Here is a 13,097-nt window from a genome sequence, read left to right on the forward strand (position 1 = left end):
TGTCTCCAATATCATACCCAAATCAGAAGAGTTGTGGGTTAGCCATGAAAAGTGAACATTAGCAAACAATTGCATGTTCTTAAAATAGGTTTTAACTCACACATTTAAAAAGCCTAGAATTTGCAACTTCCTGTTGCCATTGTTTTTATATCTTGTTTATGCAAAAAAAACATAAATCAAAGCAGAATTTTTTAATTTTTAAAGGGGCACTGTGTACTAAAGTAACCCAGGTAAGTCATAACACAACTGCAAAACAACATTGTGAAACTCTATCATCTTAAACATGCAGACCACAGAAATATTGGAAAATATATTCAGATAAAATAACTGAACATATATCTAAGATCTTAAAAATAGCCTTTACCCTTCTCTTTTTATTTACAGTGCTCTTACATGCAAACATAGCACGATTAGGTCACAGTCCCTTTATTTTTGTGTTTCTGGTCAATCTTTGGTGAGGGTACACCTTGCCATCTGAAGACATAGATGTTAACTCCAAAAAACATCTCAGATTGGAGTCTCAGAGGTATTTCCAAAATTCTATAAAGGAAGCACCAAAATAGAAAAAACACATCTTAGGTTTTATTACCAGCATTAGTAAGGGAAAATTTGGATAAGGGAGATATTGGTTGCTGTCTGAACAGGAAACCAGTGACCACCTTACAGTTTTGGGCCATCCAGCACTGATGTTTTGTTTCTTCATTTCAGCAACGCAATCCAGAAGTTCGGCACGTGGACCTGGAGATCCTATAAAGCTGTGACGAGAGAATATAAAGGAACCATCTGGAGTAGAATACTCAGACACCACAGAAGGGTGCACTAAAGAATTAAATTGCAATTTTCTGAACAACCATAATGTGTTATTTAAGTGATATGAAGCTTTATACTCAAACACCCCAAAAATGACTTTAGTGTTTGGCAATAAACCACTCCATGTTTTTTTCTGTTTATACACTGACTACGGCATGTCAGTGCTCCTTCCATTCAGTAGGAAACATCGGGGAAGATTTTTTCCTTTTCCTACTGTGATAGTAGAGTTCTCCTGGTAAATCTCAATTTTTCTTTCAGAAACATTTATGAAATAAATTAAACAGTTCTGTTCTGTAAACTATTAGTTTAAACATTATGAAAATTAACAGCTGTGCAGAAATTATGAAGCTGTGTTTTAGTTGACTGATCTAATTAAATCATTTTAATAAGCATGCAAATAAAATTGTCTGCTAAACAATATTTTTTCTTTGATAAGTAAAGCAGTTGTCATTTTCACTTAGCAGGACTGAGTAAAACATACTGAAAATTTGTAGTTCTCAATCATTGTTATTCAAATTATAAGATGACAAAATGGTTATTGTGTAACTGCTTCAAAAGCAAAATAAGTGAAATATTTTGTTCTTAATACTTCATACTCTGGTTTCATTACCCATTTTAAACAAGATGCACTTGATGTTAGAATGTTTGATGCCATTGGTGTTCTCTTTTTATTTTCCAGAAAAAGATTGTGCATTTCTGTTTTAAAAAAACATATGAGGTAATGAAGATGAAAGGCTTTTGTTTAGTAAACATGTACTGAAAAGGCAGTTCCATTACTTGTTTCAAATAAGAAGTTAGCAGTTATGTTTTATTTTACACCCATTCAGTGTGGAATCTCCAGTAGTTTAGGACAGCCTTAAAACTGGACGCAGGGTGAATCCTTGGATATGATCCTCTTACAAGCTTCCTTGTCAAAAGCCATTTATTATATGACACTTTGGGCTCTACAGTGCCTTGGAGGCACCGATTGGTACTCGATACACTGTTTCAGCAAAAGTCACAAGATTCCTGGTGAACAAAAAAACTACTCAAACCTGACAACAGTCTGTCAACCTTTTCTTGAACTGGTTAGCTTGTATTTACATCAGATCATATCTAAAATTATATATGTATATTTTACCCTTTACCATTCTCCTGAATGGATCAGTCATGGTTTTTAATTGCTTTGAAATTGTCTTATTATACTGTGGAATTACTTTGCAAATTAGCAATACTTAAACATTGCAACCTTTCTTCACTGGAAGAATCACACAAAAAGCAAATGTGTGTCTTGAAATATATACAGATGCAGCCATTCAAAATGGGTGGGGTATTTCGCGGCATACCCCGGTGGGCGTGTCGCGGTATCACGCGGTATCACACAGTATCACGCAGTATCACGTGGTTAATCGCGTCATTTGACGTCATGCCGGAAACTATCCGGCGTCACCTTGTAAAACGCGCCAGGGGGAGCTTAACCTCTCATGTACAGCATTTGAGCTTTTAATTTTGAACTGTGTATTACAGCATGTTAATCATCAGTCATTAAAATGTTGGTTTATTTTATGAAAGCAAGATTGCTCAGTTGGACAAAAGTACACAACCCACCTTTATCAGAAATATTTATGCATCAAAGCCTTTACCGCAGATATTACTAATAGTATTAATAATGAATGACTTTGGACAAGCTGTATACTCAAAGTATAATTTCTTTAGCACATTTGTACAAGCACTTAGAATCTGTCCAAGCCATACTTTGTCAGGCATTTTGTTTTACTTCAACGGGCATAAAAACTACCTTGCTTTTAACAGGGCGTTTCATAATTTCTAACTACGAAAATAATTTAAAATGCGACACTTATCATTCAACTAGAGCTCAAAATATCACAAGGATCCTCAAGAGCACAGCAAAGACTGTATTAAAAGATACTTGTATGAGATACATGAGAATCCAGCCTTTTTTATCAACGCTTTCTTCTCCGTATACCAGATTTTATGGAACCACTTCAGAAGGGTGTCAGCCAGTCAGATTCCAGGAATCGGTACTTTAAAGGAAAAATACACACCGGTATTCCATTTCTCCCTAACGATTTTAAGCATCGAATTATTTAACTAGCATGTGAAATAGCGTGTGAAAAAGTGGCAGTTTTAAGCTTTTCTGCTAATATAATATGGAATTGCGTATCTAAAGAATTTAATAACGATATGATTATATTCGTGTACTGCGACAGGGCTGTGTAGGGCTGTTTTGCCTCCCTCTTCATGCGACTTCCCTTGTAGCCTACTGGTCTACGTGCCCTATTACCAACTCACGGGTTGTGTGGTCAAATCCAGCTGGTGCTGGACTTTTCTTTTAACAAACAGACTGTACGCCTTCCTAAACCCCGCCTTTCACTCCTGTCCTGCTCTTCCCCGTGCACCCCAGCTGGGCGCTCTTCGGCCTCTGCCCGGGACGAATGTATATTTTGATATTTACACCCGGCGCGGCACCAAGGGATTTATAACTGCATTTATAACTTAGTTTTTAAAATTAGTCAAGCAATATGAAGCATCTCCTTTTACTTTTAAGTCCCTTAAATACATTGAGCACAGCTTTCTCACCACTTAAGATTGCTTTTTGATACCATCCTTACACAACGCAGAAACTTTCCGATGACATACAGTACACGTGGAAAGATTACAGATTTTAATCGTCTTTAATTTTGTTACGTTATACGTTTTAGGAACGTTTCATCTAAACAAACACCACAAAACTATTCTTGATTGTATTTCTGAATGTTATGTTACACCTACAGTAGTTCACTGCTTTAAATACATCGAATTAAGAAAATTAGGTGTAGCACTTTAGATCTTTTTTTCTGAACCAGGGAAAATTTGATCATGTTTCTCTATAACAATAATAAAAAACTTTATTTTACATATCACCTTTAAAAGTGGCATCTCAGCAATACAGTAGATGGAAAAACAGTTAAAGGTTAAACATTAGAGGCTTGCCACACCCAGACTGTTTAACCAACGCATTAGCACGTCAAAGCCCATTGAGGACCCGGCGCAATAGTTGTTTTGTCCCTTGATTTACTGATCTGCATTAATTATGGAAATCGAGTTCCTGCTCTTTGCAGACGACCTGGTCCCGCTGTCGCCCACAGAACAGACGCTGCGCCAGAACCTGGCACTGCTGGAGCAGCACTGTCAGACCTGGGCGCCGACAGTCAATCTGGACGAGACCAGAGTTATGGTTTTCCAGAAAAAAAGCCAGACCTCAGGGAAACAGGTACAAATTTACACTTAACAACACATTAACACCTAACAACGGGAGCAGGGACGAATTAGGCCAGTACCCACTATTGTTAAACATACAGAAAAGAATATTAAAGTATTGAATATTAGTATTGGTTTTAGTATTAGCCATACAGAACATTAAAGTGCCCCTTTTCCATTCAGCGGGTGCCTGAGCCGCTGTGTCCTATCTTCTGACAGTCACCGTTGTGAATGTCTGTAGAGTGTATCTTATTTTTAGTACTATATTTTTGTATTATATTCCCTATTAATCAAACTCTAAGAGTATGTATCGGCTTTCCCCTCCTCCCGCCCCTCTCTGTGTACAGTAGAGCCTCCTGTCCAGCCAGCACATGTCCACAGACATTCACAACAGGGACATATCATAAAACGTTTGAACATAAAGTTAAATTATTAGTTGTTTTTCAGGAAGTTAAAAAAACACTTGAATTACTTATCCAGTCTCTGGAAATAAAGTTATTTTTCAAGCAATGCAACAAACGTCGGGCAATGTGTTTTTTTAAATCCAACATTGACAGCCACATCTTAAATCTTGTCGGTCAGCTCTTTTTTCTCTATTTGAATTGTGGCTTACACATCGCACGACTTTAAAAGCTAGAAAGACAGGTTTCGATTCACATTAGCTGGCGAGCCTTGTTAACAAAAAAACTAATAATAATGTAACATGCCACTGTTTGTTAATGAACAAAGTTATACTGAGATTTCCTTAGATACGCGATTAAAAAAATAAATAAAAAATTGAATCCCCGGCGGAACACATTCCATAAGAATCAGCGCTTTTACAGTATATATCGCCTTTAAAGGTGGCTTCTCAAAACGCTTTACAGGATAAAAACAACAAGAACAGCAACAACAACAATATTGTATTTCATTGCACTTTGAAAACCAAGTAATAACTTAACTATATGTGCAAACGTTTCATATGTTGCTGTTGTGAATGCCTGTGGAGTGTATCTTATTTGCCTTGCGTCCTGGTTATCTCGCTCGCCCTCCCCCCCCTCTTTCCCTCAATTCAATTCAATTCAAGGTGTTTTATTAGCATGACAGATGAGTACAATCAGTGTTGGGTATTTACTTTGCTTTGAGATTCCACTTTTAAAGGTGATATATAAAGTTTTGACTAAAATAAATTGATATCTTTGTCTTCTAAGTATCTTAATAAACTTTCAGCATAGCTTTCTCCCCGTTTCGATTTATTTTCCTTAACTAGTATACTTTCGATCTTTTTTTCTGAACCGGGGAAAATCTGATCATGTTTCTCTATAACAACAATAAAAAAACATTATTTTACATATCACCTTTATGTGATATCACCTTAAGGATGCGCAAAGAAATTTAAAATAGTCTTCTTTAGGTGTGAGGGTAGGAGTGGATCGCAGCAGGCATAATCGGCAAATTAGGAAAACAAGGAACTGGACAGGCGAGACGTTTATCCAGAGAGCGAGTGATCAGAAAAAGAAACAGCTGTTACACCCAGGTTTTACGCTCTCTCTGTTGAATGAATGAAAGCATTTTATTAAAAACGCATTTGCATTTGTCTGGGTATTTACTTTGTAATCTGTGGTTTACATCTACTGTATTGTTTTGAGATGCCACTTTTAAAGGTGATATGTAAAATAAAGTTTTTTATTATTGTTATAGAGAAACATGATCAAATTTTCAGTTTCTGCTTTGTGTAAGGATGGTGTCAAAAAGTAATCTAAGTGGTGAGAAAGCTGTGCTCCTCAAAGCGCTTTACAGGATAAAAACAATAACAAAAATAGTGGCTGGGCAAACGATTTTTTTTTATAGAAATACAAAATGAGATACTGTATGATGATGTGCATGAACAAAGTTATACTGCAATTTTCCTTAGATACGCGATTAAAAAATATATACATTTTTTGAATCCCCGGCGTAACACAATCCATAAGAATCAGCGCTTTTATACAGTATATCGCCTTTAAACACATATATTTAAACACGCGTTTACGATTTAAATCAAAACGTGATTCAAATCAATATAAATGTTTATTTTGTAACGCATAGGTGACTATTCATTGTTATTAAAAAGACTTAAATCCGATCATGCTGTGATATTTAGAAATATAAATTTGTTTGGTGTGAGTGAGGTTTTATTAAATCTCTGACCAAGGGAAACGTTTCATTTTTTCAAAGAAATGTTTGTTAAAAAAGAAAGTCATAGTTCCATGGGATTCGATCACAGACCGTGTGACATGGAAGTCAGGAATCTAACCCACAGCGCCACTGGTGCAGTCACATGCTGAGGGCTGAAAAAGCACTACAGAAACATTATCGACAGACACTGTACAGATTTGATAAAGCTATAAAATAATGTAATTAGGCACAGAAGTTTACAGCACAGTACAATAATAAATGCTGACCATGACTTTAGCATAAATTACCTTACACTCAATTTAAACACAAGCTGTCTTTAGCCCTCTAAGCTGGTTCATACAGAAATGTAGAGAACCAGGCTCAGAACACACAGCTTCATTAGCGAATACATATGCAGAACAAGTGGAAAAAACGTTTTACAGTGGATGAATTTTTAGAAACATCCCATCAGTGACATCACTGAAGTCAAGTCCTAGGTAACAGTAGTGTGGATAGTTTCACAAGAATCAGACAAAGGTTTAAGCATCGCTTGTTCTAGATAAAACTGCAAAAAAAACCAACAACCCATAATGTACTTCTTTGCGGCTCTGTTTGCCCAAATCATATATTCACAACGTGAAATTAGAAAATAATATTACGTAACCAAAATCCGCAATATGGAAACAGAACCTGTGTAATTGTTGACAGATGATGTACTCATAACATTTTTACAAGACGAACTTCAACATTTAAAAAATGACTTGTATGTACTTGATATCTCTAATCAATCCACGGCACTAAAACGCCCTGGGCATACCGTTTCGCGCTTCTTATCAGTTGCTCAAAAGTTTACCGTATGAAATGCATAATATAAACCTAGAAACATATACGTGAGCAGTATTTACGTAGTATCAGTGTCAGGACATACCTCTCAAATACTGTAAATCAAGTTAAAAATATCTCAAGACCGATACTGTTCATAATGAAACCATGTTTCGTGTATGTTTTCTTTAAAGTACCGAGACCAGCCATATACTGTATGTTTATGTTCCAAAATTAATATCGTTTATGGCCTTCACACGCGTTGCAGTATGCTCCTATTCTTTTTATGCTCAGCTACTAAGATTTCCCTTCAGTGGTAAAATTCCATATGAATATTCAATACTACAACGGGCACAGTAAAGACATTTACTGTAAATCTTTCAACGACAGACCAACGGACCACGAGTGCCCCTGTCAGTCAACCAATCACGTACCGCGGTACCCCGCATCATCTTGCTTCACGATGCGCGACGCCGTAGCCAGCTACCTCCGGTACACGTGTCTGTACCGCGCACTTTGAATGGCTGCGTCTGTACAATGGACTTCAGAACTATTGCATCCCTTGATAAATGTGAAGAAAAAAGGAAGTTAAAACAAATAATGAGTTCATTAAGCACTGAATATATTTCCAACATAAGGGATAAATTGAATTATTGATTCAATGGAATCAACCAAGACAAATAAACAATTTTTACTATTATTGGCACCCTTGTTTTTAGTACTTGGTGGAACCTCCCTTGGCAAGGAAGCAGTAAGTCTTTTCTTGTAGTGCTTTATCAGGTTGGTGAATACATTGGGAGGAATCCTGGACTCTGTTCCTCCATGCAGAACCTTTCCAGATCCATGAGGTTTCTAGGTGTGTGTTTATGGACAGCCCTCTTCAGCTCACACCGCTATTTTCAATAGGGTTTAAGTCAGGGGACTGAGATGGCCATGGCAAAAAGTGTTGAAAGATCCATCTTCGGTAGAAGATAATAAAGTAATAAAGTAGAAATACATTGTTTCACTTCTAGTACCTTTTCTAAGTTACATCTTACTGCATTGGTCCAAACAATATGTAAAGATGTTCTGCTGCACTAGAATGTAGGTATCATAAAGGCTTGAACACTTTTGAAGTACTCCCTGATAGGACACAATCAACTTTCTACATCCTACATCCTACATTGATCCTGTACTTGTTTAAAAAAAATGCCATGAATTGATATTCATAAATTTCTTTATAAAGTTTGTGAATATAATTTAAATTTCTGATCTGAGATTGCAATGTGGCCATCTCTGTGTGTAAAATAGAAGTGTATTGATCAATATAACTGGTGTGAAATTCAGAGTAATGGCAGAATTCCTTGGGCCATTTCTATGTTTTGGTACTTGAGTACGGTTGAGAGATTATTCTACTTTTACAATACAAGGACATTTTTGCTTATACCTAGATACACATTTTTCAAAGTACACAGTACTTTTACTCAGATAACATGTTTGAATGTTTTTTATATCCCTGGCCATGATCATCATTTAAAAGATATTCATTTTGTTTTAATAGCACATAGTAATTACAGAATCTGACAAAAATGGTACAATGAGGAAAACATTAATCATAGTACTTTTAATACAGTGTGGACTTTCTTCATATTCAACAAGTATAAAAAAATTTAGGAACAAGTAAAGGTTTATTCCATGCTGAAAAGAAAAGAAACAACGTTTCGGCTGTAGAGCCTTCAGCTGAAACATTGCGTTTCTTTTCTTTTCTTTTCTTTTCTTTTCCAGTTACTTTTTCCTTTGCAGCCTACACATGCTGACACAGCTACCTCCTTGGACTACTAAAGAAATTTAGGGATCATTTTCAATGAAGCAAAAGTTAGGTTTTTGTAATGAACATTACAATCAACAACAAAATGACAAATCTAAATGTCTTAAAAATAGATATGACTATGTGCTTCACAGTGTTTATATAAACAGTCACTTAAGAATAGAAAATTTAATTTTGACATTTTTCAGTACATCTTCACAACAGTCATTCTGTAATTCTCAAACCTGTTCCTATGGGACTCTGTATTTTCTGTAAACTGTAAACTACAGATGCATCTTCAACATATTTTGGAAGAAACCTAGTCTTTTTTATTTTCTAAATATTTTCCAAGGGAAGGCACTTCACAAAAATTGTAGATTTTAAGGACCTTTGTTAGCAAAGGAATAAGGAATGTTTTGAGATATACTAAATGTTACAAATAGTATGGTGGGTGAGCTGGATTGCATCAAGCATTTTACAATCACAAGACATTTCACAGACATTACAACTGTTTTCATTTACCTCTGGAATGCTACTATGCACTGTGCACAAGAAGACACTTTAACTTGTTCATACCTAAAAATGTTGCATTATATCATCAGGAACTGACAGGAGTTTATATGAAAAAGAAATAACAACAATATTTTTTTCTGTATTCAAAATGGTAAACATAAATCCCTTTTACTGAAGTACTGTAAATGCAAATATCTTTGTATAGTGTATAGTTCTTGGATTTGTATAAAAGCCACTGAGTTATTTCATTTTATCTAGGTCAGTGTTCATAAAGTAATTGACAATAAAGGGAAGGTATACAAAGCTCAACCCACCTTTACACATCATATTCCATGGCATTTAATATATTTTTTCAAATTGAGATAAAGTTTTTTTCAGGTTATTTATAAAATAAGGAGTGTACTTCATATTATACTCCTCATTTTGTATGTTTTGAATTGAACACACCCAACCAAAAAACGTATTTTGTTTCTAAAGGAAATGTGAATGTTTCTAAAGTCAAATGAAAAAGTCAAATGCAAAATGAATAATTACAAACAATGGCTTGTAAGCACAAGTCTTTTTTAAAATACTTGACTGAGTTGAAGAAAGTTGATTCCCAAGTTAAAAATACAATTATAAAAACAAATTCTGATAACTCAAATGATTTTCATATCATGTACATATAAATACAAATTGCTACAAAATTTGTTTTTTTGGTTTCAATGAGTGCACCATCACTTTATGAACACTTTGAACCTATTCGATCTTTTATTTTAACAAATCAGGAACATTTCACCATCCTTAGTCATAAGAAGTGTTAAGTGTTAAGAACTTGTATACTGTAGATATTTCCACACCACACTACAAAATTGAAATATTGGCTTTCAACACAAACAAACTGTGTTTTCAGTAAGTGCTACATTGTAATAAGGTAAATACTATTTTTGAAGTCTCCACATACTTTACAGGAGGACTTGGTAGCAAGTGCTTGTTCCAATGCAGATTGTTGACTAGTTTTACACTTGAAAAATTCAGAGCTAGTGAGAAGATAGATAATCCACAAGGCACCTCATTAGAAGACATGTTTATTGTAAAGATTACTGTCACAATTCAGAGGTCAAATTCAATTTTTAAGTCTGTACATAAGAACAAGATATATTTAAGTTCATCCTGCAGTTTCATTTTTATACTTCACCTTCAGATCCTTCCTTCCTTCCTTCTTTTATAAAAATCTCCAACCAAACAGTCACTTTATGTTCTAGAGCACTGAAGACTGAAGCACTGAGATGGCAGGCATTTAACCCTGGTAAGACACATCTATTTAAATCGGGTCTATAAAATTATACACTATATTTAAAAGTTTACTTAAGATGAAATCTGACTATAAATACATCTCGGCACACTAAGTAACTCTGCATAAAATACTTTTTTTACTTTTTTTCTGAACTAAGTACTCTCCTGCAGTAATATTAGAATGTATTTTATCTGCTGATGGTCCATGAAAACCTTTCCTCAAAGGTGATAGAAACCTAACATTACTATTTTGAGTGAATTATTAGGTTACATTATAGTCACAGGTATACGAGCTCCAGACATTTTTGTAACATAAAGTGCTTTTTCATTTCGTTGCCTATTAGAGTTTGTAGGTGACAGTGAAATATTTAATCCCATTGGACATTGGCTCTAAGGACACAGAAGCTAAATAAAAAATAAGGTACTGAAATGGAAAAGGTTATTGGTCTCCCTGACAAGTGAAGAGAAATATATCACTGATGTTATTAAACTATTAAAGTCAATATATTTATACAGTATACCATGTGTTAGTTCAAGACATACAGTCTAAATGAAACCCTATCATAATGATTAAAAAATAATACAGAACTGTCAGATATTTGGTCCATTTTAACATGTGAAAAATTTAATGAACTGTACTGTATATCATTCATAAAATTGACCACAAACAGCAATGTATAGTGCTACAATAGTAAGACACCCATATTGGAACAGTCACTTAGGCTAAATAAGTAGACAGCCTTTAAGGGTTTGCATTTATTTTGTGGGACACTTGCTTTAAATATGAATGTAAAAAATGTAAAAGGTTGTCTTTATACTGTAACACAGGTTTAGCAGTATTGCTCCAACCTATATCTTATACATTTTAAAACATTTAACCCTTAGTAAATCAAAAACCTGATATAAAAGATATGAGCCAACCCAAGCTTTTAATGATATCAGAGCCACATAAAGCTGTTTTTATTGTCTAATAGACATATGTAGAACCTTTCAAATTTATCATAAGAAAGAAACACATTACAAACTAATTAGCTTTTACTGTCAGAATGAGAAAGCATTAAGAAGAAATTTAAACAATTACACTCATCTTGTTTTGTTTTTTCTTCTCCTAAAGTCATAAATATTGTAAATTAGCTTTGTATTGTTTATCAATTTGTTGTCTTCACTTTAGAACATTTAAGAGACAGACAATGTTAAAAGTAATGGATCTGTGTATAGTGCTGGGCATTAACATAAGTGATAAGCCATAAGGTTATAAAATAGATATTAAATAGCTATTAAATATACCAACAACATAGATTTCCTATTGAGGGGGGTGAAACAACAGAATAAATGAATTAATTCAAGAATTAATAAACTTGCATTTGCCTTTTATAAGAATACCTACAATGCCAAAATCAAATCAAATAAAAAAAACTTCACCAATCTCTGAGGAGGATTATAAGAGGTTTCACAGGGTAAAAATGTGAAGTGCCCAAATTGTTTATGTGACCCTTTCTTGAAAGAAGTAACCTCCATTCTTGAACCTCAAAGTTTAAAAAATTTTCCCCACAGAAGGCTATGTGATTTTTTTACTCCCCATCCTGGGATCCCTTGAGTAAGATTTCATCTTGGGACAGTTGACTCTCAAAGCACTCGAAATATGTGCTGTTACTGCCTCCACTGCTACTGCCACTACTGCTCAGGAAGGTCCCTACTGCGCGACCCTGCCGAGCATGACCCACTGCGTCACTGAATACTTTGTTGATTTGCTCTTCAGATGGCATCCACCAGTCTGGGTTTGAAGCACAGTGCATTCGAATGAACTCTGCAGGAGAAGAAGGAGGAAAGATGTTTCTGTACACCTTAAAGTCATCTTTAAATCCTCATGTACAATAAAAAATTGTATTTTAAGTATTTAAAACTTTTAATATGGATCCATAATAAGGAAAACATTAAACACCTTGACATTAGGTAGATGCTGAGAGTTTAATGCCTCTATATACAAAGGTCAAAAACACTGAGAGTCTGGTCTTTACGATGCAGACTTACAAAACAAATCATCTAAGGACAAGAGGAAAAGAGTTATTGATGTTCATCGCTCTAGAAAAGGTCACAAAACCCTGATTTGGTGCTCCACCAATCCACTATCTAACAGGCTATAAATGTAGAAAGTTGAAGACCACATTCACTCTAACTAGGAGCAGCTGCTGAAAGCCCTTCAAGGACAAACTGAAAAAATCATCACAGAGGTTACAAAGAACCCCAGAGCAACTTACAAGGAAATGCAGGCCACTCTCACCTTGGCTAATATGACTGTTCATGACTCATCAATACAAAATGACTGGACAAGAATGTAATGTGAATGTAATGTAATGAGAACAATGCTATCTGGAAAGACAAGTCAAATGTAGAACTCTTTGGTCTCAATGTGAGACGTTATGTTGGGTGATAATCAAAGTACTTTTGAACAGAAGAAGCTCATCCCAAGTGTGGTGGTGGGAGAGTGATGGTTTAACGCTGCTTCACAGCCTCA

General features: G+C 35.0%; 2 protein-coding genes across 7 annotated transcripts in view; one reads left to right on the forward strand and one right to left on the reverse strand.

Moving 5' to 3' along the window:
• The window catches only part of slc30a9 (solute carrier family 30 member 9), a 115,740-nt gene extending 108,032 nt beyond the window's left edge, over nt 1-7,708 (forward strand). For all 6 annotated transcript variants that reach the window (XM_015345315.2, XM_015345313.2, XM_015345314.2 and 3 more), the window contains one exon: nt 709-7,708. In XM_015345315.2, coding sequence (XP_015200801.1) covers nt 709-753 — 45 coding nt within the window. In that variant the 3' untranslated portion in view covers nt 754-7,708. The remainder of the gene's footprint in view (nt 1-708) is intronic.
• Nucleotides 7,709-8,596: 888 nt separating this feature from the next.
• The window catches only part of LOC102683918 (BEN domain-containing protein 4), a 72,537-nt gene continuing 68,036 nt past the window's right edge, over nt 8,597-13,097 (reverse strand). The window contains exon 5 of the mRNA XM_006629884.3: nt 8,597-12,389. Coding sequence (XP_006629947.1) covers nt 12,154-12,389 — 236 coding nt within the window. The 3' untranslated portion in view covers nt 8,597-12,153. The remainder of the gene's footprint in view (nt 12,390-13,097) is intronic.

This window comes from Lepisosteus oculatus, chromosome 1, assembly GCF_040954835.1.
Source record: "Lepisosteus oculatus isolate fLepOcu1 chromosome 1, fLepOcu1.hap2, whole genome shotgun sequence".
Classification (NCBI taxonomy): Eukaryota; Metazoa; Chordata; class Actinopteri; order Semionotiformes; family Lepisosteidae; genus Lepisosteus; species Lepisosteus oculatus.